Genomic DNA, 23073 nt, shown 5'->3' on the forward strand with positions numbered 1-23073 from the left:
CATGTTAAAGTGTATCACTGTGTCAGGTAAAGTGGTCTAGCTGTTTTTCTGGCTGTTACTTTGTACTAACTTTGTGATGCTAGATGTCAACAACCTGTGTTACCAATGCATACTACACTGGACAAAAAGGATCCATGTTCATCTGCTCAGTGGTATCAAAGTCTAGGCAAACAATGTATATGCGGGGGATATTTTCACTAATAAAATTAAACGCCCACCGTCATTTGTACATTTTTTTTAATGCATATCTTTTCGAATTGTTCGTTGTAATTTTTAGTTGTTGATTGGATGGAAGATATTACTTCTATAAGATTGCAGATATAATAACTTTTTTCTCCCCCTTTAGTAATGCATGAAAATAAAAGCGAGAAAATGATAATGAAATCATGGACCTAGATAATCTAATTTTCTTTCTTCTGTAATTCTTTTTGAATAGTTGATAAAGGTTTAATATATGTATGTAATATATTGGCATAAAGATAATTACTGCGATGAGGCCAAAGACGAGAGACACACTTGAGATATAGTAAATTGTGGATTTTTACAAGGAAGATACTGTCATCAGCAAGATTTAAGCTACAATATTTAAGGAGGTAAGAGTTAGAATAAAGCCCCATGCGATAGTCTTCAGTATTAGTTTGTTTTATCAGGAGTGTTGTATTTGACCATGTTGTTTGATTATTATTTTGAATGTCAGTCCTCCTATTTATTTTTCACATTTTTGTAGACAAGCAAAATATGCATTCATTGTGTTTGATCCTTCAGAAAATGGTCTGTTTTAGATCTAGTACTGCCGATCATTTGTTTAAATGTTATACCCTTTTGTAGTCTGGAGGGTGTTCTGGAATATCACAATGATACACAACCCTGCATCGGAAACAGGAAACGCAACATAATGTTTAAAACTAATGTCTTTAAAAAGCATCTAGGCCCAGGTATCCATACTACTTTTATAGATCTTTGTTATCACTTTGTCAATACGGGGGGCCTGTTATTTGTATGTGGTAACAGGGAGGCTATGTTTATAAATAGTCAACATTGTATTTAAACCGCAGACTTATATATATATATATATATACTGGTGCCAAGAATCATTGACGAAATACTAAGCATTGTTGTTTCCAAAAAAGTAGCACTTCTCCGAGTTGGAAAATCAAATAAAAACATTCCTCTTTTTTCTTCTTCTTCTTTTTTCCTTTTCTTTCTTTGATAATGAAACTCTTAGTATTACTTCCTGTCTTGTTTGCTCTTATAGTCGATGCATTACCTCCGCCCGATACGTTGTCAACTAATGCCTTATTTTATAATACGGTTCGTATGATCTATTCTAAAGAAAATATGTCGCATTTTTTTCACAGTGAACTAATTCAAAAACAAATAGACTTGGGATGGCATAATTTTTGGAGATTTCACAGCCCAAGCTAATACACAGAGATTCAATGGGTCCCTAGCGATACAGGGTAATTTTACAGCAAGTGGATTCACTGTGAATAACAGACACCGTACAATTAATTGTACTGGGAGCATTGAGTATGGACTTTCTGTGGGCGGACAAATTCAGGCACAGAACACAGTAGTAAATGGAGCAGTCAATGTATCAAATTTAACATCTGGTATTACCTTTACCGACCAAAAATGTTCTAATCATACCACCTCCAAGCATGTGGACTTTAATCAACTTTACGCAGCAGCCACTAATTTGTCATATTATCTTGCTTCCCAAAGGCCTAATGTTGTGATACGTGATGGTGGCTTCTTATCCGATGGCCAATTCGATGCAGACAGCAATCAGGAATTTTACATATTTACATTTAACAAGTGTCAAAAAAAGGGAATGTGTGTCATTCCTGATTACCTTTATTCGAGTCCAGAACATATCTTTTTTGGTACAAACTGGACCGGGCCTTGGAACACAGGCTATCCTATTGATAAACGCATCATATTCAACGTAATTATCTTATACAAGTATTTCGGCTACATATATATATATTAATTCTGATATTTAGATTCCCATTTTGACAAATTCAACCTTTACCATGTCAACAAATAATCCGGCGGCGGGATTGGAACAGGCAGATATTGTGTATAATTTGTACCCTGTAAATAGCACAGGAGCATATGATCCACAGGGTCACTTTGTTTGGTTTCGCAATACCACATCATTTATCGGAAGCCATGTGTTGGCGCCAAAGGCTTCTATTATTGAAAATAACAAAGGTGGTTTCACTGGCCAATTAATTGCAGCAAAATATCTTTCCATTGATACCGTGTATTTAGACGATTCCCATGCTGTTTGAACTTTAGAATATGTATTAACATGATGTATAAAATGGTAGTCGTAATAAAAAAAAATGATGGTTTATCAGATTAGGTATTGCAGACCTCGAATCGATATGTAGTATTAAAGGGGTCTCCTAAACTTATGCAAGTGCACAGTCTGGTCTAGACTTTCCTCCTTATGGGGCTATTATTTTTTAGCAAAATACCCCTCAGATCCTCATGTTCGTATCCTCATTTTGCCCGCTTAATGGGATCATGATATAATATCTTTAATAAGCAGTCATTGACAAACTTACAATAATAAGAAATTGTTTAGGCTTAACAAATAGTTATACATAACACACATCGTTAGAGAAGCCCATTAATTGTAACATATAATCTTAAATTTTGAGGAATTCAGAAAAACATTTTAATGTTACATCTTTATAGGAGACTTGTTCTCCGATATCAAGAAAGAAATTTTCGACTACGCAATATTGAGTCTCTGTTTGCGCTCACCTGTTTTATGATTTATGAATCTATACCTACATCTACAACTGAAATATAAAGTACTTGAGACGTATATACCATCGGCAACTGTGGAGTAATAAGCGTATACTTTTTTAGACACAACGAGGTTGAGCTTCCAATTTTTTTTTTTTTTTTTTTTTAGAAAACAGCTCATTGTTTATTTGCCACTTCAAATATCAGTTACGAATATCCGTCACAATGTTCTTATTATAATAGTTTATTATCGCTTGTTATGTACACTCTGTAGTAGCGTATTATGCCAGGAAAGAGCACGATTAGTTTTTACGTGTAAATATTAAGGGTTCTTCAGGACTGGTAGCTATAAATCCAAGTGTGCGTTGTACAGGTACAGGAGGCTTTCCACTTGCAGTTTTGATTTCATAGTTTTTGAGCAGATAAACAAGTGTCGTTTGGATTTCTTGAATAGCAAAGAAACGACCTATATATGAATTGTCAGTTTTAGTTATAAAATTATTATTTTTGCGTATGTAATCATACCAGGACACAAATGCTTTCCCAGGCCAAAAGAAGCAAAGTTTTTGCCAGGAGCAGTACTAATTTTGTCACGAGACATGTCGGGATCCATTTCATTTACTCTTGTTCTAGTCGAATTATCACCGAAATTCATTTGACGGAGATTATGATTCACTAAACGGCCTTCGGGTATCTGATAACCATTGGAGAAAGTAAAATCCGACATGGCTTTTTTACTGACACCAAGCTTGTCCGCACCTTGACGAAGCACTTCACGCATAAAGTTATTCAAGAACTTCATTTTACTAAGTGCCTCTCCTGTAATTTCCGTATCTCCCGGAATAACCTGTTCAATTTCATCCATCATTTTTTTCATAAGATCTGGGCGAGCAAGGAGCCAATGAAGACTAAAGCTCAAGTTGATCGAAGTGGTATGAACAGAAGCAAAGGCAACCAATAAGATTGATTTAGAAATTTGTTCTGCGGAGCAATAGCTTTCAACACCATTTTCATCCGTTTGAACATACTCAATCACACCTTGTAAAAAGTTTTCGACAAGTCCATGTTCTTGACCGGAAAGTTCCCCAAGTCGCATCTTTTCACGGCGTTCGTAAATAGCAGGCGCCACGTGCTTGATCATGCAGTTAAGATGTTTTTGGGATGATTGGATGTACGGTAGCACCTTTTTGTGCAAAGAGTTGGGTGTCATCATGTAAAACACAACATTACGAGTGATATCCGCTGTACAGTTTGCAAATGATTCAATCACTTCTGTATTCAAAGAAAACTCGGCACCCAACAAAACAGGAACACTCATATAAGAAACAAAATTCTGGAAAAAAGCCATAGGATGTTCTATCACTGTTGTGGGACTTGAGAGATATCTTTCACACGCATTGGCCATTCCACGTCTCAAGTCAGCCTCGTACATTGGCATCCTTGCGTTTGCTAGTGAAAATTTAGCAACAGTCGCAGTGACGTATACACCAATATACATGGTGGTTTCATCGAAAAGATAGTCGAAATGGAGAATATCTAAATTAAAAAGTTAAATATAGCTGGTTCTTCCGTCTCTCTATCTTTCTTTTTTTTTCTACCTCTTAAAACACCATGATCCAAAGACATATCTGATGATTCGGCGGCCATGGACTCTTCTGCTGATTTACCACCGGCAATCGTAATGGTTTTACCAAGCATGTTGAGTGTATATATATCTCCATACTTTTGATGGCACCAATCGAGAAACTTGCAGGGCCATACAATCAGATACAAACTGTGTCCAAAAAATGGGAGAGCAAAGGGAACTTTAGGAGGCAAGTTTAATTTTTTCTTTCTTGATTTGAAACAATTAGGAAGATGATACAGGGCAAAAAATGTAGCTGCTCCTATAAACATGAGTTCGTTCTTAGTTGACCGCTTATAGATATCCGTCAGTCTATGCTGAATCAATCCAGTGAGCTGGACAGCATTGTGAATTGATATACTCTTAGAAGCTGTATTGAGATATTCCATGTAATGCAAGAGTTGGATACGAAAGAAGAAAGAGGGATAAGGAGATCAGGATACATAACAATTATAATTGCCACGTCTCCTTTGTTTTTTGCACTCAGTAGGACCTAGCCAATTAGAAAAAGAGCAAATAAAGAATCAACATTTGCGTTCATGAGGTGCTTCTTGGAATCCTTGTAACGGAACATCAATTCACTAAACTTTATTCGATTTATCTACATGATTGAACGAATGAGTTAATTTTGCACATTTTTAAAACCCTAAAATAAAATTTGTCGCGCTAATATGCGATTGTTACAATAAACGGGTGATCGATCCCTGTTCCGGAGAAAGACTTGCTAAGAGCGCTATTTTGTGCAACATCAGTCAGTTTTCTTTGTTTAGATTTTTAGGCCTAATTAGTCTTTTAGTACGACTTGTAGATGAGTCCTGAAGACAGTATTTTTTTCTAAGATCATCCAACTCCATAAGTCATTGACCGATACGATAAAAGTGGCTTCTTTCTCTTTTGAATAATTACATGGTAATGAATGACTGAAAATTCTTTCGCAATAACAAAGGTACGCGAATATATAACAGACCTAAAATAATACCTTGTGAGCACAGACCTATCTATAAAAAAATAGCTTAAACAAGAACTCAATGAAACACTTCATATCATATAATTGACATTTGATAGCCAAATAAACTGTACCCGTAGCTCAAAATCCGTTTACAGAAATTGTCCCACAAACACCACTTACTTCAAAACTCTGATTTTTAGGGTGACGAAAGCAACTCACAACAGAGCTATGACTGTTTATATCATTTATTTCTATTACAAATCCCTTTTTCACTTTAAAGTTAATGCTCTGCATAGAATGAGGAGCACCTTTGGCTTAATTGACCGTTCTGTTATTACGGACGGGAATATTGTTTGTTGAGCACTGTCTAAATTTTAGGTAGCCAATCGATAGCTGGTTCGACCAATACGCTTTCTTTACAAAAGCAAAATTGGATTTGGGACTCAGTGGAAGCACTAACAATGATAGCTTTGCTGGTTGTGTTCTCTTCGTTTTAACCGGTCGCATGATACGTTGTGTGACTATCCCTTGGTTGAATAATATATTTATTTAAATATATCCTAAGTGATACACTTCTAGGGTGCAGCTCACTGTACATCGAGAATCACAAACGTAGTATATAAAAACTCAAAAAGCGAAAGTTAGTGACCAGAAATTAAGCCACAAAATAGATACCTATACCGTAGACGAAATAATGGGAGCTATTATACATCGGAGCTGACTAACAACAGTATATACATAGTTGAACCATTGAATTTTTTTTTTTTTTTTTTTTTTTTTTTTTGGTTGAGCCAAGGGTGCAACACAAATTGATTTATAAAGTTTAGAAAAAAGCTCATTGTTTATTTGCCACTTCAAATAACACTTACGAGTATCCGTCACAATGTTCTTATTATAATAGTTTATTATCACGTGTTATGTACACTCTGTAGTAGCGTATTATGCCAGGAAAGGGCACGATTAGTTTTTACGTGTAAATATTAAGGGTTCTTCAGGACTGGTAGCTATAAATCCAAGTGTATGTTGTACAGGTACAGGAGGCTTTTTACTTGCAGTTTTGATATCATAATTTTTGAGCAGGTAAACAAGTGTCGTTTGGATTTCTTGAATAGCAAAGAAACGACCTATATATGAATTGTCAGTTTCAGTTATAAAATTATTATTTTTGCGTATGTAATCATACCAGGACACAAATGCTTTCCCAGGCCAAAAGGAGCAAAGTTTTTGCCAGGAGCAGTACTAATTTTATCACGAGACATGTTGGGATCCATTTCATTTACTCTTGTTCTAGTCGAATTATCACCGAAATTCATTTGACGGAGACTATGATTTACTAAACGGCCTTCGGGTATCTGATAACCATTGGAGAAAGTAAAATCTGACATGGCTTTTTTACTGACACCAAGCTTATCCGCACCTTGACGAAGCACTTCACGCATAAAGTTATTCAAGAACTTCATTTTGCTTAGTGCCTGTCCTGTAATTTCCGTATCTCCCGGAATAACCTGTTCAATTTCATCCATCATTTTTTTCATAAGATCTGGGCGAGCAAGGAGCCAATAAAGACTAAAGCTCAAGTTGATCGAAGTGGTATGAACAGAACCAAAAGCAACCATTAAGACTGATTTAGAAATTTGTTCTGCAGAGCAATAACTTTTAACACCATTTTCATCCGTTCGAACATACTCAATCAAACCCTGTAAAACGTTATCTACAAGTCCATGTTCTTGACCAGAAAGTTCCCCAAGTCGCATCTTTTCACGGCGTTCGTAAACAGCAGGTGCCACATGCTTAACCATACAGTCGATGTGTTTTTGGGATGATTGAATGTACGGTAGCATCTTCTTGTGCAAAGAGTTAGGTACCATCATGTACAACGCAACATTACGAGTGATATCTGCTGTACATTTCGCAAATGATTCAATCACTTCTGTATTCGAAGAAAACTCGGCTCCCAATAAAACAGGAACACTCATGTAAGAAACAAAACTCTGGAAAAAATCCGTAGGTTGTTTTACCACGGTTTTGGGACTTGAAAGGTATCTTTCACACGCATTGGTCATTCCACGCCTCAAATCAGCCTCGTACATTGGCATCCTTGCGTTTGCTAATGAAAATTTAGCAACAGTCCCAACGACATATACACCAATATACATGGTGATTTCATCGAAAAGATAGTCGAAATGGAGAATATCTAAATTAAAAAGTTAAATATAACTGGTTCTTCCGTCTCTCTCTCTCTCTTTCCTTTTTTTTCTACCTCTTAAAACACCATGATCCAAAGACATATCCGATGCTTCGGCAGTCATAGTCTCTTCAGCTGATTTACCACCGGCAACTGTAATGGTTTTACCTAGCATGTTGATTGTATATATCTCTCCATACTTTCCATGGCACCAATCGAGAAACTTGGAGGGCCATACAATCAGATACAAACTGTGCCCAAAAAATGGGAGAGCAAAGGGAACTTTAGGAGGCAAGTTTAATTTTTGCTTTCTTGATTTGAAACAATTAGGAAGATGATACAGGGCAAAAAACGTAGCTGCTCCTATAAACATGAGTTCGTTCCTAGTTGACCGCTTATAGATATCCGTCAGTCTATGCTGAATTAATCCAGTGAGCTGGACAGCATTGTGAATTGATATACTCTTAGAAGCTTCATTGAGATATTCCATGTAGTGTAAGAGTTAGATATGAAAGAAGAAAGAGGGATAAAGAGATCAGCCACGTCTCCTTTATTATTTGTACCCAGTAAGACTCAGCCATTTTAAAAGAGTGAAAATAAAGATTTAACATTTCCGTTCATGGATTCCTTGTAACGGAAATAAATTCAGTGAACTTTATTCTATTTATCTATACATGATTGAACGAATAAGTTAATTTTGTGCCTTTTTCAAACCCAAAACAAAAGAAACTGTCGTAATTGTTACAATAAACAGGTGATCGATGCCTGCGCCGGAGAACGGCGTCCTAAGAGCGCTATTTTGTGGAACATCAGTCAGTTTTCTTTGTATAGATTTTTAGGCCTAGTGAGTACAATTTATAAGCAAAACTTTTTAAGACGATAATTTTTTGAATCATTACATGGTGATGGTTGACTGAAAAAAATTTCGCAATAACAAAGGGACGCGAACACATAACCGATTTGTAAATAATAACTTGTGAGCACAGACTATTTATCAAAATAGCTCAAACAAAAACTCAATGAAAGACTTAATACCAAATTAAACGTCAGTTGAAAAACAAAACAAACGGTATTCGTAGCTGCCTCCGACTCAGGATTTATCTACGCTGGCAAATTCAATGAGGGCAGCACCATCAAAAGGATTGTTTTTTGCGCATTCTCACTCCTTGGAAACGGTTGAGCGCTCCCATCAAGTGCTTCTAATGGACTACACGTACATAACCAATATGTTTGGTATGTCACTGTTGCACGTTGTTGGCATTGATTGTTTCAATAAGACAGTTTTTGTCTGCGGTGTTTTTTAAAAGACGAGAATGCTGTATTATAACCTCTGTTCGAATGAACGAGTACGTATACGGGAACAAATGACATTCCATGCATGCATCGTAACAAAGCCCTCCACGATCAACGCCAAGTAGTTGATCATTTTCATCAACAGTATTCTCCTAGTTCTGAGCAGTTGGAAGATTTGGCTCCGGAAAGCAATTTGGATTATCTCGTTGATTTGTCAGGTACCCGCTTTAGAAACGAAGATCGGTATGAAAAAGAGAAAAAGGTGTCGTGTCTTTTCGACCTGGTTCATTAGCAATTGATATTTATAGAGCCATAAAACGATGTCAGTTCAAGAGGAAGACCTATAGGCTCAACTACAAGAAGAAATAACACTTCTTGTTGGAACAAAAAAACATCCTCTGCTTTTGAACATGCCGGAATAATAAGGCTTTGTGGAACTTGTAGACAGCCAGGGACACGACATTAGGCGCTGAAATACATAGTGCCGGATAGAAAATTAGAGACAGATTTACAGCAACTTTTATAAATATAACTATTTTTATAAAAAAATCAAATGCAATGTATTATTAATCATTGCCGTGGAGCTAGATATGTACATCTCATTGGGGGTAATTCAAGTTTATCTTTACTCTTTTATTTGTTGCTGTTATTGATAAAGCCGATCCACATTGTGAGTATTAGAAGCTTAAAGTTTTAAGTATCTTTGTTAAACATTGAACTAACCTTTTGAGTTTATCCTCCCATATCAATGCTAAAGAATCAATAGAAAAGTGGTTTTATATCAATCAATTACAGAGCGCTATTAGGTTGATAGTACTTCTCTATTGAGAACCAAAATTAGTCCTTTGTAAAGCATTTTTTCAGGTATGATGACGAGAAGAACTTCTGATCTCGGCTTCATAAACTGCGAGAGAGAATATCTGATGACTATCAGACAAGCGAGTTTGGTTTAAGAAATGGGGTAATGGAGCTTTAAAGTGGTGATACAGCACACATAGCTAGCATATTCACCGTGCATTTGCGAAATTGCAGTGTAACACAATAGAAAAGATGACTCCCTTGATAATCACCATGAAAAACCATGCCGGTTTACAGGCAAAAAAACAAGGATTTCTGATTAAATGAAGCAGCACGTATGTATATATATTAGCATATTTGACACAAAAAAATAAAAGCCCACTCCATGTAAATGAAACATTCAGCATATCCAGTCTCAAATAGATGAGCCAAAAAAAAAAAAAAAAAAAAAAAAATTGAGAGTGATTGACGTCGCCCTTTTTTGGATGAGCGCGCGCGAAATCAAAAGTTGACTTGGTTTTTCATGAAATAAAAAAAAAAAATTATTTTTTTTAGTTCGTGTTTTTTTTCCAACTTATTACAACAAAATAAAGAAATATGTCTACCTCACTAGATTTTAAGCGGTTTCATAGAAGAGCACGTTATTTACTGACAAAGTGGAAGGTGAGAATTATTGTGAAAAAACTGATTATAAAGAGATTAACAAGAAAGATTTAGAATGACGCAGAGTTATTTCAACATGTGGATGCCATTGCTTTAATCCAAGGCGATGACAATTATGAAAACCCATACGTCAAGACATTGACACTCCAAGTAAAAGAAGAAAAAAACTTGAAAAAAAGAAAGCGAGAAAAATACTCACCTATTTTCATGATAGACTTGGTTATTGGGTACTCCATGTCATCAATCGGTTACAATCATTACACCAGAGAAAATTACGTTTGTATGTAGTCATAAGAGAGCCTCTTCCCTTGAATCTCTTAAGCAAGGTGAAAAGCAAATCCCCATCGAAATTGTACGCCGAGGCAAAGATATCGAAGAGAATGTGCCTTTATATCAAAACATCATCAAGAGTTTAGACAAAGTAAAATATCAGCTACCCACACACATAAAGGAGGGATTTAATAATTAAGTTTGTAAATTAGAAACGTGTCGGTGTATTTGTAAAGGATAAGACTACCGGTAAAAACGTAGAGGAATGGAAAAAAGCCTGTACCAAATACAACAAGAATTTTGAAGAAGTGGATGTTTCCGTTGCTATTTCAACCTGTTTAGCTGAAAAGGATGAAGAAGAAGCAGTAAATACCTTATTTTATATATGAATGGCTTGATGATTTAACAAATTTTTCTCTCTTTTTTTTTTTTTTTTAAAAAAAAAGCGCTATGTCCGAACTGCAGCCAAAGTTAGTTCCAACATGATGCAATATTTCTTCATTCCTGAAATGTCCACCTATATCGATGAAGAAAAGCCCATTACAAACGAAAAGTTGAGTGATTTAACCGATATGGCTTTGGAAGATCCCAAGATGGCTAAGCGTATCCGCATGCCACCAGAGGTAAAGAAATACCTTGTTATGAGGATGCATGTGTACACATAATAGAGACTAAACAAATATACGAAAAAAAAAAGGTAGAGGAGAAGGACGAGATTGATTGGTGTTATACACCTATTGTACAAAGTGGTGGTAAATTCGATTTGAGATCTTCCGCCACATCCAACAACGACAGACTTTTCCCAGGTGCTATCATTTGTAGTCTCGGTGTTCGATATAAATATTATTGTTCCAACCTCAGTAGAACCTTCTTGATCGATCCCACCAAAGCCATGGAAAAGAATTACGAGTTCTTGCTCGAGGTTCAAAATCGTGTTCTCGATAGTATCCGTGATGGCGTCAAGATTCGTGACGTCTATGCTAAAGCCATCGCATTGATCAAGGCCAAAAGACCCGATCTCGAAAAGAATTTCACAAAGAATGTTGGATTTGGTATGGGTATCGAATTTCGTGAAGCCAATTATGTATTGAGCGGTAAGAATACCAAGGAAATCAAGAATGGTATGATCTTGAACGTTCAAGTGGGCTTTTCTGATTTGGAAAACCCCAAAGCATCTGATCCTCGTGGTAAGAATTATGCCCTCATGTTGGTTGATACCGTACGTGTTACAAGTGACGCTGCCGTTGTCTTGACCGCAGATTGCAGCAAGAAGTTGAACAAGATTTCGTACTTTTTCGATGATGAGGATGATAAAGCTGACGGCGAAAGCGATAAGCAAAAGAGCAAGGCATCTACTTCTAGTATTGCCACCACCGTCAAGCGTGAATCTGCTATGGCTAAATCCGCCATTCTTCGTAGCAAGTTAAGAAACGAAGATCAAGAAGAAGAATCCCGTGAGCAAAGACGTCGTGATCATCAAAAGCAATTATTTGCCCAAAAGTTACAAGAAGGTCTTGCCAAATTTTCAGAGACTTCAGGTAATGGTGATGGAGAAGCTAAGGCTGTCTTTAGAAAGTTTGAGAGTTATCGCTCCGAATCCAAAATCCCCCGTGAAGTACGTGATCTCAAGATTGTGGTGGATAAGAAACATGATTCCATCATTTTGCCCATCTATGGTATGGCTGTTCCTTTCCATATCTCTACCCTCAAGAACGCTAGTAAAAGTGATGAAGGTGACTTCGTCATGCTTCGTCTCAATTTCTTGACTCCTGGTCAAGCTGGTGGTAAAAGAGAGGATATGCCCTTTGATGATCCCAATGCTACTTTTGTCCGTGCGTTGACTTTCCGTAGTGCTGATACACATCGTATGGCTGAAATCTATCGCAACATCTCGGACATGAAGAAGGAGGCTACCAAGAAGGAAGCAGAGCGTCGTGAAATGGCTGATGTTGTGGAACAAGATAACTTGGTTGTCATCAAGGGTCGTCGACCTGTCCGTCTCCCTGATGTCTACGTTCGTCCTCAAACTGAATCTAAGCGTTTACCTGGTGAACTCGAAATCCATCAAAATGGTCTTCGTTATCAATCCATTCGATCTGATTCTTCTTTTAACGTTCTTTTCAGTAACGTTAAACATTTGTTCTTCCAACCTTGTGATAATGAATTATTAGTGTTGGTCCATATTCACTTCAAAAACCCTATCTTGATCGGCAAGAAGAAGACCAAGGACATTCAATTCTACCGCGAAGCATCTGATATTCAATTTGATGAGACAGGTAATAAGAGACGTAACAGACATCTCTATGGTGATGAAGATGAACTTGAATCGGAACAAGAAGAACGTCGTCGTCGTGCCAATTTGAATAAGGAATTCAGACAGTTTGCGGAAAAGATTGCTGAAGCCAGTGATGGACGTATCGAGTTAGATGTGCCTTTTAGAGAACTTGGATTCCAAGGTGTCCCCTTCAGATCCAACGTGTTATTGCAACCTACCACCGATTGTCTTGTCCATTTATCAGACCCTCCTTTCCTCTGCATCACCCTGAATGAAGTCGAATTAGCTCATTTGGAACGTGTTCAATTCGGTTTAAAGAACTTTGATATGGTCTTTGTCTTTAAGGATTTCCATCGCACACCTATTCATATCAATACCATCCCCATGTCTCAGCTCGATAATGTGAAGGACTGGCTCGATTCAGTTGAGGTTGCCTTCTCAGAGGGTCCTGTCAACTTGAATTGGAGCATGATCATGAAGACCGTGAATGAAGATACAGGAGAATTCTATCGTAACGGTGGTTGGAGTTTCTTAGGAACTGGCAGTGATGACGAAGGTTCTGGTAACGATTCAGCCACTGGTAGTGAATTTGAAATGTCCGATGACGATGTTGAAGAGAGTTCGAGTGACGATGATGATAGTGAGGTACACTCAAACGCATCAGATGATTCAGAAGAAGAAGACGATATGTCAGATTCAGGCGATGGTAAGACATGCATAGACAGACAACTTTTGATATAAGTTTTTAAACTCAAATTTTACAAATATAGATTGGGACGCTTTAGAGGAAAACGCCCGTCAAGCCGATGAGCGTAAATTAAAGAGAGTCGGTGATTTTGAAGAAGAGGCACCAAGAAAGAAGGGTAGACGTTAAAAAAAAAGATCTTCTAAAAACCTTCATTTTGTATAATCCCCACCATCATAATAAAAAAAGAACTATTTAAACATGCTTGATGTCTGTCTTTGTATCATCAGCCTGTCTTGGGAGAATGTCTTTCTACGTACTTTTTTAAATCACGTGTTTTAAAAAAAAAATTTATTATGCGACTTTAGTCTACAAAAAAAATTTACATCTGTATCATGGTTCACTCTTATCAAAGCGTGTAAACCAAAAAAAAAAAAAAAGGAATCACAGTCCCGTTTTCGGAAAATCATTTACCATCTAACAACAAAGACAGCGATCTGCAAATGAAAGAATGGAGAGTTTAATGCTGGATGCACAAACTATGATTCGAAATAACAAAATTTTACTATTAATCATGGTTATAAGAAGAACAAGTACAGAACAGTGCCGTCGGATTTCGTATATCGGACCGAAATAAAGGAACAAACCATCAATTATAAGAAATAAAAAAAAAAATTAATCGATGATCCGCCTTCATGTGCTTAGAGCAACAAACCTTATCAAATCTTTTATCTAAACATGGAGAGTATTATGTAACGCAATTAAGGTTTGCGGGGATTTCCTACATAGAACACTAAATGGCATCACATACTTTCCAAGCGGCGTACTATATGACCAAGGCCCAACGATTACTGATGACAGCAAAACTTACTTATCTAGTATCAAAGACGTAAATTATATGGGAGAAAGTCCTCAATCACTAAACCATGGTTCAAATCGATTACTGGAAATGTCAAATATACTTTTATTAGAGCCTTTCGTATAGAAGGATTGTAAGGTATACTTGTTATCAATAAATACTAGGATTATGTGCAAAAAGTAGCGGTAATAAGGTAATTAACTACATAAAAAGTCTATCTGTATTCAAATCACAATATACACAGTATTACTTTTTTTTGTTTTCAATCGTTATAATGACGCAAACCTGTTCTTAATTTGTTATAAATAAACAGATGATAGTACGTGCTATTTCTTTCTTTCTTTCTTCATACAACTTTTGTTATGTTTAACATGTAAAATTTAAGTCAAAGTACGAAAAGGTTAGTCAACTCGATTCTTTTTTTCTTCTGATAAAAGGCTAGAATTTACTTGTAATAATGGCTAGACTATACGTATGGTTATTGTCACGTAAGTACTACCGCAAAAGCGTCGCAAAAGTTTCAAAACAGAGCGTGATATATATGGTATGATAGCGGTACGCCTAAATTTTTGGTGTACACATATACATACCGTAAATGGCCAAGGATTTTATCTAAATACTACTCTTTGAAGATAACAAGCAGTGATCTCAAAAAGAGAACGTCTATGGTTTCTAATAAGAAGTCTTCCCGCATTTGAAGTCACCACTGGCCACAAAAAGTCGTCGGAAATTCAAAAAGCTTAGCAACGAGTATTTTAATCAGAACCAAGGAAGATTCTTGAAATCACATCAAATCCCAAGGATATGAAGATGAAATATTTTGCTAGGTTACTGTAAGTTAAAAAGGTAGAAAGAAAGTCCAGCGCGGGCGATAAAATGTTTGGAAGTCGTCTGGCGGAGATCAGACATAAAGCAAAAGGTATGAAGTGAGTCTTACTTGGAATAGGCATCTATTGTAGCACCAGTATGAATATCCGCTAAATAATGTCATGGCTTCTAGAATTTACATAGCGATAAGAAGGTAAGGAAAGGCGTTTAGTCTACCTAATGGATGGGTGAGTGCACAAGAGAATAAATAACTTTATAGACGGGAGCTGTGATTAATTAAATAAAGATAAAGCCATCGATAAAGTAATTTAACCGGCACCATGCGGGCGAAGAAGATTAATGGTAAAAAAAAAAAAAAAAGAAAAAAAAAGAAGAAGCAATCAACGTTTACCAATGTTTTAAAAACAGTTAAAATTTGGTGCCACACTCAAATCACTTTCTAGATTGCCTTAGAAGGTGGTCTTCCCTCTTTTTTATATATTAAATGATGTATAATGTGGATATTAGACTTGTTATTTAAACTCCCAGTCAATAAACGCACATAATTTTTGAGAATATTATTCCGTTGTTTGAATCTAAAGAAGCATAACAAAGATTGTTTCTTTTCGAAAAAAACATTTACTGTATTTGTGTGTATAACTCGACTGTACTATAAATATATAGGCCAGAATATATTGTATGGGGGACGAAATAAGAAAGACGACAACAAAGATTCGGCTGATGCCGTATTTGACGTAAACATAAGCAAGGGTGATACACGAATGGCTGATGGAATTAGCTCAGACTTACGCAGCTGATAATTATGTTGCAATCGAAGCATCAAGGTCAGCGGATTTTGGTGGTTAATATTTAATATATTTGAGTGAAATTAAGTGGCTTTTTTTTTTCTAAGTACAATTAAACCCAAAACATTCCACGTTTGAAGCTTCCCTTTAAAAATTGATCGGTACTACTGATACTCTTTTGAATGTCATGTGCAAATAGGATAGCCCTATACTAACTATGAAAAAAATCATTATTTATTCAGTCCACTTTATCCAAGAAAAAAAAAAGAAGGTTGTCTTTGGTCCGATATTCCTTAAAAGACAGATTATCTTGGATGTTATTCTGCCGAGGCCCCTTGACTTTTGCCGATAAAAGAAGTTCACGGAATTGGATTTGTTTGCCTTTGTCTACGTAGGTGCATTTTTTCAAATCGTATCTGACCTATATTACATACTGACTAAACCCTTTTGGTATTTTCAATACAATATTACAGTGTGTCATCCAGTCACAAGAAAAGTATATTTTCGAGCTTGAGGATGAGCAACTAGGATACACAGAAATTTAGTAAGTGGACATGATTGGTTCATAGAGCGATTTGGATGACTTATTGAAGTAACAAATACGTCCTTCTATCTAATTGTAAGCATACCATCTATTTCTTTACGACAGAATCATCTATATCATTGACCTTGGCCATATAGTAACCAATCAGAATTGAACATAAGAGTGCAATTAAGATAACTTACTTAGTAAATGGCCAGCAAACTGGAATTTAAACTCCATTTTAAAAAATTGACATAAAAAAAATCAAACTGCTGTTTCCTCTTTTCTCTCTTTCTCTCTCTCTTTTTTTTTTTTTTTTTTTTATCCATTCTATACAATATTTTTTAAATAATTAGGAGAGTTCAATAACCAATTTTTATTTGAAAATAAACGCATAATAAGGATCCTATTTTTTTTTTATAATCATTACTATGAAGAAACGCTCAAAATCACCAACATTAAATATGCAGTCGAGATCAAAGACTCCTGATTTTAAACATCCTAAGCGAAATCATAGTTCAATTGCTACTGCTGCTACTAAAACGTAACTAAATTATTAATATATATAAAAAACAAATTATTCTGTATCATATCTGTAACCTTTCAATCAAACTTAGTAAATCAAAGGCAACGATAACAATGGACATGAGAGTAAATAATTTTTTTATATATAAAAAATTGAATATCTGCGACTTTTATTTTTCTAACCCATTGGTAACCTAGAACCATGATGTTTGCGATTCATGTGGAGAAACTGGGCAATTCCTGTGTTGTGATGCCTGTCCCAATGCTTTTCATTTCACTTGTGTAGAACCTCCCATGAACTCTGACGATGTAGCTAAGCTTAAAGAAAAATGGTATTGTACCGAGTGTGAGCTTAAGCAAAACATTGTAAGCATCCTATCATATAAATTACACTGTTCTCTTTACTCACCCCAAACAAAACTAGGGAAAGCGAAAAGTTTCCAAGCCAGCAACTAGCATTCGAGGCATATTCGAAAACCTCGTAAGTGATCTCACCATGAAAAATCCAAAAGCATACCGATTGCCAAATGATATTGTTAATTATTTTAAAGGCGGTAAAGTTCAAAGGACATCTTTTGACTCTAAATAAAATATTAAAACTAATAAATTCTTCGCAACAGTGGCTTCCGATAAGCAAGGAAGATATGTCGACACAACCAAGGTGAAATCTGTTCGATACAGGTATATACGTATAGATAATACAGCTTTATATATATATATATAAAAAACTTTATAACTAAATTGTTCATAATTAGAAATGGCCTACCTGATCGTCCCGATTATCGCCAATTAACTGATAGAAATGGAAAATTTCGCCTTTGCTACTATTGCAGAAAGACTGCGCTAAAAAAGCCTATGGTCAGTTGCGACTTTTGTCCTCTCTATTGGCATCTCGATTGTCTGAATCCGCCATTAGCAATACCACCCAACCCAGCAAGAAAATGGAGATGTCCAAACCATATTGAAAACTTTATAGTAAGTTGTCTTACTTGACTAAGCTTTTTGTTTCTTTTGTTTGTATAACTTCTAAAAAAAAAAAAAAAAAATTATGTAGAAGACGCCAAGGGAGCCTAAGAATGCTACCCAAGTAACAATCAACCGTGAAAATCCGATGCCTTCTAGCGCATATCACCACCACCTTTCAAAGATCATTCAAAGCGAATTGAATGATAATAACCATGTAGATAGTAAATCCAAAATAACAAGAGCGGAAAATATTATAACCAGTAAAACTGGTACTGTCTATAGAATCCCTGTAAATCCAATCCAAGCTGACATTTCCAGCCATACTAAAAGGTACAAAATAATACTAATAAGAAAAAAAAAAAAATAGCGGCTAATTGTTTTAATCAAAAATGCTATTTTACTTATCTTAGACGATCATCCATACCATCCACAACCGCAAGTTCGTCTTCCAGTGAAGTAAATACTCCTCCCACCTTCGAATCTCCCATTCAATCTCATAAACCCATATCGCATTCCCTCGACACACATACAAGCAATAATAACAACGAAGAAATCCAATCCGTACGTTCTTTTTTTATTATTATTATTTTTCTGTAAACTCATATAATTTTATTTCCACTTAGTGGCTTCAAAGTATGGCCTTACTCCAAGCGGGTAATCAGCATAGCAACGACGACCAAAGCATCCTGACACTTATTCGTGCAGCCACCGTAAGTAACACGATATCAAAATACCAAGTAATTTATTCTAATAAACTTTTAAAATATGCAGCAAACATCACCGCCTCTATCACCTACTCCCTCCAGAAAGAGGAAATCTGTTATGCCCAGCCAACAATATGAAAAATATCGAAGGATCGAACAATTATTACAATCAAAAACAGAACAACAATTGTTTGATCTCTTTCGCAACTAAAAACCCTTTCTTTTTTTTTTTTTTTTTTCACAAATACATTGACCCCGATATATTAATGAATCGCCACAATTGTAGGTTTTAGGGTTATTTTGTATCGCAACTTTTTTTTTTTTAAAAAAAAAAATAATAATAATGATAATGATAAAATACAATAATACACAATAAACGAGGCAGGAGAGAGACTAGTTCGCTACGAGAGGAAGAGGGGCATGAAATATACCTTTTTTTTTTTAATAAATAATTCTGGGCACATTCGAATAACATAATTCACGGGACTGTTTGGCAGTGAAATTCTCAGAAGGCCAACTGAAATCATGTACAAAATTAATAGCTTGTATTGATAGTTGGTTGGTTGGAGACTTGAGTAACAGGATGCCAACCGCAATTAAAAACCTTTTTGATAGAAATCCTATGTAACTGACCCTACTTTTACGGTCACGTGTGAAGCATAATTTCTGTATTTGAATCTCGCTATCTTTTTTTTTTTTTGGTTCTCCTTTCTCCTTTCACAAGATCTTGAACATGGCAAAATATGCAGTGATTTGTGCTAGTAATCAAAACCGATCCATGGAAGCACATCATGTGTTAAAGTAATAAGAAAAGCTACAACTCAATCCAGTTTTCGAACTAACATTAAAACCAGTAAAAAGGGATTCAATGTTAAGTCTTATGGTACGGGTAGCATGGTTCGTTTACCAGGACCTTCGATCGACAAACCCAATATCTACCCTTTCGGCACACCATACGAGAAAGTATATCAAGAGCTCAAGAGTCAGGATCAACAATTATACACACAAAACGGTTTATTATCCATGTTGGACCGTAATCGAAAGACAAAAGAAGCACCACAACGTTGGCACGAGTCTCGTGAATTATTTGATGTCATTATCACTTGTGAAGAACGATGCTTTGATTCTGTTGTAGAAGGTAACCTCTTTTTTTTTATTCTAAAAAAAAAAAAAAGTACACGCATCACTGTTATATTCTGACATGAAGTGCAGATTTGTCTAATAGAGGTCAAAACTTAAACGAAAGCACACATGTCATCAACGTAGAAATTAAGGATAATCATGAAGACGCTTTATTAGGAGGAAGAGCAATTCTGCAATTAGCACAAATGGTAAAAACTTGACTTTTTTTTTTTCGCAGTATATCCAGTATCTTTATTCATTCATTCATAGATTGAATCTTCCAACGATATTGATGCTGATATGGATGGTATTATCGAAGAATTCACATTGCGTAATCCAGGATTCCCAATTCTTCACACTGTAGCATACTTTTAAAAAGAATAATCGCACTCACAATAAAGCCAATGCCACGTTTGCTTTACTTTCACGTGCACTAGGTACAGCCAATGATTACATGTAAAACAAATCAAAATACTAGCGACAAAGAAATCTTGAGTTTACAAACAGGGATAAGCTTCAATTCTCTATTTTGGATTCAAATGATTAAACACACCTACCATGGAAAAGTTTTTCTTCCGTTAGATGATATCGATATTTTCCCACAAACCTCGTATATCATGATAATTTCTTTTACGGCACTTTAACAGTAAATCATTCCCTGCAAGTAACAAGTATCTAATAGAGCAAATATTATTATAAAAGTTTGTTAGAGCTTTTTATATACAAATTACGTAAAACCGATCCCGATAGGCCTAGTTAAAACCACATACTTAAGCAATAATGTTCTGTCTACCCAATAGTACCCTTGCCAAATAGATCAAGCCAATTGCATCCTATCGATAAGTAGATTACTTATCTTCTACGCACTTATTCAATTGTCATGTCTGAATTGAACAAGTGATACCTTTCGATGTCTTGCATACTCTTTTTCTGACCTTGTCTGCAGATACGAATTAACCTTCTGGCTTAGGCATGTTTATTATTTAAGCATCAGGACGATTAAAGGATATAACTGAATATATAATTTGAACTAGTTCGAGGCTAAATTATAAATCAGGGTCTATAGATCTTATCGTTTAAAAGGTATCTTTATAGTAAACGAAATGCTTCTTTGCTGATCTTCCATATCAAAGTAAAACATAAAACGTGGAATAAGTTGGAAAAGAATCAGGCAGAAAATATTATGACAAAGAATACAAGAAGTAGTTTATGTACTAGGGAGTGGAAGGATGGTATGGTATGCTTTAGGAAGAGTGAAAATGGTATTTCGAGCCTTAGTTTATGCCTTAGGAAGTGGAAGGGTGGTATGATTTGAGTGGATATAGAGAATGCAATGAGGAAGGTTACAAGGGATGTATAAAAGCCAAATTATAGATACTATGAAGCTGATTGTAACTTTTGTATAAAAGGATCAACAACGGTACACAAAGAGGTAAAAAATTCCGTTTTTTTTTTTTTTTTTTTTTTTTTTTTTTAAAAAAAATGGTTTATCATTGCTAATAAAAGGTTAGTGTTCATTATCTATGGAACAGAACTAATAAAAAAGTTTTTACATGTCTAAACACCCGCATATTTTTAGCCTTGTGATGCATAATTTTGTTTTAAAGAAATTGGAAAAGTTCACACTGAAGCAACTACTGATATATATGTCTCTTTTGTAAAATTATGTCCAGCAGGTAAAAATTATAAGATGTCTATATAATTTGATTACAAATGAATTTATCAATGTTACCAGGATTTAAAAACAAGAGTGAGGGAAATGTTGTAATACCCACAGGAATAATGGTTGATGCCAATAAAACTGAGTCGCTTATGGTTATTCTTACGTTTATCATGTTTAGTATCTACACTCTACTAAAAGACAAGTTTATGCCGTGTTAAATCTGATAGTATTGCGATGCTCACACAGAAAAAAACTATCAAATAGTGGGTGTCCAATTGAAAAAGAAAAAAGATCTACAACTACAATCTATATTAATTTATCTATTTGGTTATATCATAAAATACGCTATTATTTTTACTCTGATAAAAAGCTTGGCCATATTATCAATTTAAACAATAATAACTAGAAGAGATATTTAATTTAGGGAAAAAGAAACGATTTATTTTAAAGGAGTGAGAGGCGAATAATAAACCGGGGAGAAAGAGCAGACAAATACAGAGGAGGAGCCAGAGCCATAGGCAGAAGAAGGGATGGGAGACTACTACGATAAAAAAGCATTTAGTAATTATGATTGATATCTTTAGATGTTCTTTACTTACCTTCATCCGGTCTACCAAGAGATGAAAAGGGTCATACCCCAGGCCCATGTCCACGGCTGGTGGAGCCAGAAACTCCCAGCGACGGCCGACTACTTCCATGTCGAAGTAGCCGACCCGGAGGAACTCCTGCCAATTTTCCTCCATGAATGCAGAAAGCAGGAGTCCCCCCCGTCAGGAAGAACCGGCGCAACACTAAAAAAGATGCGCTGTTAATACACAGTTATAAAAATGATGAATAATATACTTACAGTAATCCAAACGGATTACCAAGAAGCGCCGGTTCCTCCTGGTTTGACGTGGCGTATCGTCGATTTGCTCTAATAAAAGACATTAATATTGAATACAGACACAAACTTACTTGAGGATTCCTTACCCATATTTTAAATTTCCTCCACGAAGGAGGAAAGGAGCAGGCCAACATAAGGAAACGTCAACAAAAAGAAGCCCTTCAAAATAAAAAAAGACGGCGTTGTTAATAAACAATAATAAAAATGATAAATGATACACTTACCATACTCCAGACAGACACGAAAGTCTCGTCTGGGATAGGAGGTGATACCACCCATAAGCCAAGGAGTGGTCACTGCTAAAAGACATGAATATCTAAGACCATTAAACTTGAAAAATCTAGAACTTACCAAAGACAGCGTTTCCCATTGTTATAATTTTAAAAAGTTAAAGGAAAAAAAAAGGAAGACAACAAAAATTCGAAAGTCTTGTTTAAATATGGAGTCGATTGAAAAAAAAATGATTATATCAGAATCCCACGGAAAATTGATCAACTAAAAAAAATAAGACTAAACCAGCTTTTATCAGGTTTTTAGAAAACAACATTACTCATCCCAGATTATGTTTGCAATATTTTAAAGGGCCACTAGTGTGTCAAAATTGCGTACGGAACTATTAGCGAAGCATAACGTAGTACTCGTTAATAAAAAGAAAAGATACGATATGATTTATCATGTACTTGTCGTTATCAGTGATGTGATGTTTA

The 23073-nt window shown here is 35.6% G+C and overlaps 8 protein-coding genes across 8 annotated transcripts; 5 read left to right on the forward strand and 3 right to left on the reverse strand.

Annotated features, from left to right (window-relative positions):
* The first annotated feature begins 1114 nt into the window (after positions 1 to 1114).
* Positions 1115 to 2386, forward strand: EV154DRAFT_552938 (uncharacterized protein). Its single transcript, XM_051605091.1, has 3 exons — positions 1115 to 1311; positions 1382 to 1948; positions 2007 to 2386. The coding sequence occupies exons 1-3, from the start codon at positions 1213 to 1215 to the stop codon at positions 2295 to 2297; spliced, it is 957 nt and encodes a 318-aa protein (XP_051455979.1). The 5' UTR covers positions 1115 to 1212; the 3' UTR covers positions 2298 to 2386.
* A 541-nt stretch (positions 2387 to 2927) lies between these two features.
* EV154DRAFT_552939 (cytochrome P450) lies at positions 2928 to 4999 on the reverse strand. The gene is made up of 3 exons (XM_051605092.1): positions 4362 to 4999; positions 3289 to 4299; positions 2928 to 3229 (listed from the first exon to the last, which is right to left on the reverse strand). Exons 1-3 carry the CDS (start codon positions 4774 to 4776, stop codon positions 3066 to 3068), a joined length of 1590 nt encoding a protein of 529 aa, XP_051455980.1. The 5' UTR covers positions 4777 to 4999; the 3' UTR covers positions 2928 to 3065.
* A 1098-nt stretch (positions 5000 to 6097) lies between these two features.
* Positions 6098 to 8060, reverse strand: EV154DRAFT_514183 (cytochrome P450). Its single transcript, XM_051602097.1, has 3 exons — positions 7597 to 8060; positions 6520 to 7530; positions 6098 to 6460 (listed from the first exon to the last, which is right to left on the reverse strand). The coding sequence occupies exons 1-3, from the start codon at positions 8009 to 8011 to the stop codon at positions 6297 to 6299; spliced, it is 1590 nt and encodes a 529-aa protein (XP_051455981.1). The 5' UTR covers positions 8012 to 8060; the 3' UTR covers positions 6098 to 6296.
* Positions 8061 to 10157: 2097 nt separating this feature from the next.
* EV154DRAFT_467024 (FACT complex subunit-domain-containing protein) lies at positions 10158 to 13769 on the forward strand. Its single transcript, XM_051597753.1, has 7 exons — positions 10158 to 10275; positions 10330 to 10425; positions 10490 to 10696; positions 10758 to 10910; positions 10992 to 11168; positions 11243 to 13526; positions 13591 to 13769. Exons 1-7 carry the CDS (start codon positions 10210 to 10212, stop codon positions 13692 to 13694), a joined length of 3087 nt encoding a protein of 1028 aa, XP_051455982.1. The 5' UTR covers positions 10158 to 10209; the 3' UTR covers positions 13695 to 13769.
* Positions 13770 to 16835: 3066 nt separating this feature from the next.
* EV154DRAFT_467026 (uncharacterized protein) lies at positions 16836 to 19007 on the forward strand. The gene is made up of 10 exons (XM_051597754.1): positions 16836 to 17044; positions 17118 to 17151; positions 17224 to 17391; positions 17450 to 17579; positions 17646 to 17706; positions 17781 to 18000; positions 18080 to 18321; positions 18402 to 18552; positions 18615 to 18701; positions 18763 to 19007. The coding sequence occupies exons 1-10, from the start codon at positions 16932 to 16934 to the stop codon at positions 18904 to 18906; spliced, it is 1350 nt and encodes a 449-aa protein (XP_051455983.1). The 5' UTR covers positions 16836 to 16931; the 3' UTR covers positions 18907 to 19007.
* Positions 19008 to 19428: 421 nt separating this feature from the next.
* Positions 19429 to 20192, forward strand: EV154DRAFT_483008 (RNA polymerase II subunit A C-terminal domain phosphatase SSU72; the record flags this gene model as incomplete). Its single annotated transcript, XM_051598545.1, has 4 exons — positions 19429 to 19496; positions 19526 to 19833; positions 19908 to 20026; positions 20088 to 20192. The coding sequence occupies 4 exons, from the start codon at positions 19429 to 19431 to the stop codon at positions 20190 to 20192; spliced, it is 600 nt and encodes a 199-aa protein (XP_051455984.1).
* Positions 20193 to 21000: 808 nt separating this feature from the next.
* Positions 21001 to 21698, forward strand: EV154DRAFT_483009 (uncharacterized protein; the record flags this gene model as incomplete). The annotated part of the gene is made up of 3 exons (XM_051598546.1): positions 21001 to 21121; positions 21425 to 21493; positions 21553 to 21698. The coding sequence occupies 3 exons, from the start codon at positions 21001 to 21003 to the stop codon at positions 21696 to 21698; spliced, it is 336 nt and encodes a 111-aa protein (XP_051455985.1).
* A 625-nt stretch (positions 21699 to 22323) lies between these two features.
* EV154DRAFT_565262 (uncharacterized protein) lies at positions 22324 to 22736 on the reverse strand (the record flags this gene model as incomplete). The annotated part of the gene is made up of 4 exons (XM_051605889.1): positions 22324 to 22396; positions 22453 to 22525; positions 22591 to 22665; positions 22718 to 22736. 4 exons carry the CDS (start codon positions 22734 to 22736, stop codon positions 22324 to 22326), a joined length of 240 nt encoding a protein of 79 aa, XP_051455986.1.
* Positions 22737 to 23073: the final 337 nt, after the last annotated feature.

Source organism: Mucor mucedo (genome assembly GCF_025094135.1).
Source record: "Mucor mucedo strain NRRL 3635 chromosome Unknown EV154scaffold_68, whole genome shotgun sequence".
NCBI classification, from domain to species: Eukaryota; Fungi; Mucoromycota; class Mucoromycetes; order Mucorales; family Mucoraceae; genus Mucor; species Mucor mucedo.

Coding starts and splice junctions, on each gene's coding strand:
- EV154DRAFT_467026 (XM_051597754.1), top strand. CDS start 16,932: ATGAAGAAACGCTCAAAATCACCAACATTAAATATGCAGTCGAGATCA. Junction 17,152..17,223: donor CGATAACAATGGACATGAGA/GTAAATAATTTT, acceptor TTGGTAACCTAG/AACCATGATGTTTGCGATTC. Junction 17,580..17,645: donor TGTTAATTATTTTAAAGGCG/GTAAAGTTCAAA, acceptor TCTTCGCAACAG/TGGCTTCCGATAAGCAAGGA.
- EV154DRAFT_514183 (XM_051602097.1), bottom strand. CDS start 8,011: ATGGAATATCTCAATGAAGCTTCTAAGAGTATATCAATTCACAATGCT. Junction 7,531..7,596: donor GGATCATGGTGTTTTAAGAG/GTAGAAAAAAAA, acceptor TTTTTAATTTAG/ATATTCTCCATTTCGACTAT. Junction 6,461..6,519: donor GGGAAAGCATTTGTGTCCTG/GTATGATTACAT, acceptor ATTCATATATAG/GTCGTTTCTTTGCTATTCAA.
- EV154DRAFT_467024 (XM_051597753.1), top strand. CDS start 10,210: ATGTCTACCTCACTAGATTTTAAGCGGTTTCATAGAAGAGCACGTTAT. Junction 10,426..10,489: donor TCAAGACATTGACACTCCAA/GTAAAAGAAGAA, acceptor TTTTCATGATAG/ACTTGGTTATTGGGTACTCC. Junction 10,697..10,757: donor TCATCAAGAGTTTAGACAAA/GTAAAATATCAG, acceptor TTTGTAAATTAG/AAACGTGTCGGTGTATTTGT.
- EV154DRAFT_552938 (XM_051605091.1), top strand. CDS start 1,213: ATGAAACTCTTAGTATTACTTCCTGTCTTGTTTGCTCTTATAGTCGAT. Junction 1,312..1,381: donor ATGCCTTATTTTATAATACG/GTTCGTATGATC, acceptor AAAAACAAATAG/ACTTGGGATGGCATAATTTT. Junction 1,949..2,006: donor ATAAACGCATCATATTCAAC/GTAATTATCTTA, acceptor TCTGATATTTAG/ATTCCCATTTTGACAAATTC.
- EV154DRAFT_552939 (XM_051605092.1), bottom strand. CDS start 4,776: ATGGAATATCTCAATACAGCTTCTAAGAGTATATCAATTCACAATGCT. Junction 4,300..4,361: donor GGATCATGGTGTTTTAAGAG/GTAGAAAAAAAA, acceptor TTTTTAATTTAG/ATATTCTCCATTTCGACTAT. Junction 3,230..3,288: donor GGGAAAGCATTTGTGTCCTG/GTATGATTACAT, acceptor ATTCATATATAG/GTCGTTTCTTTGCTATTCAA.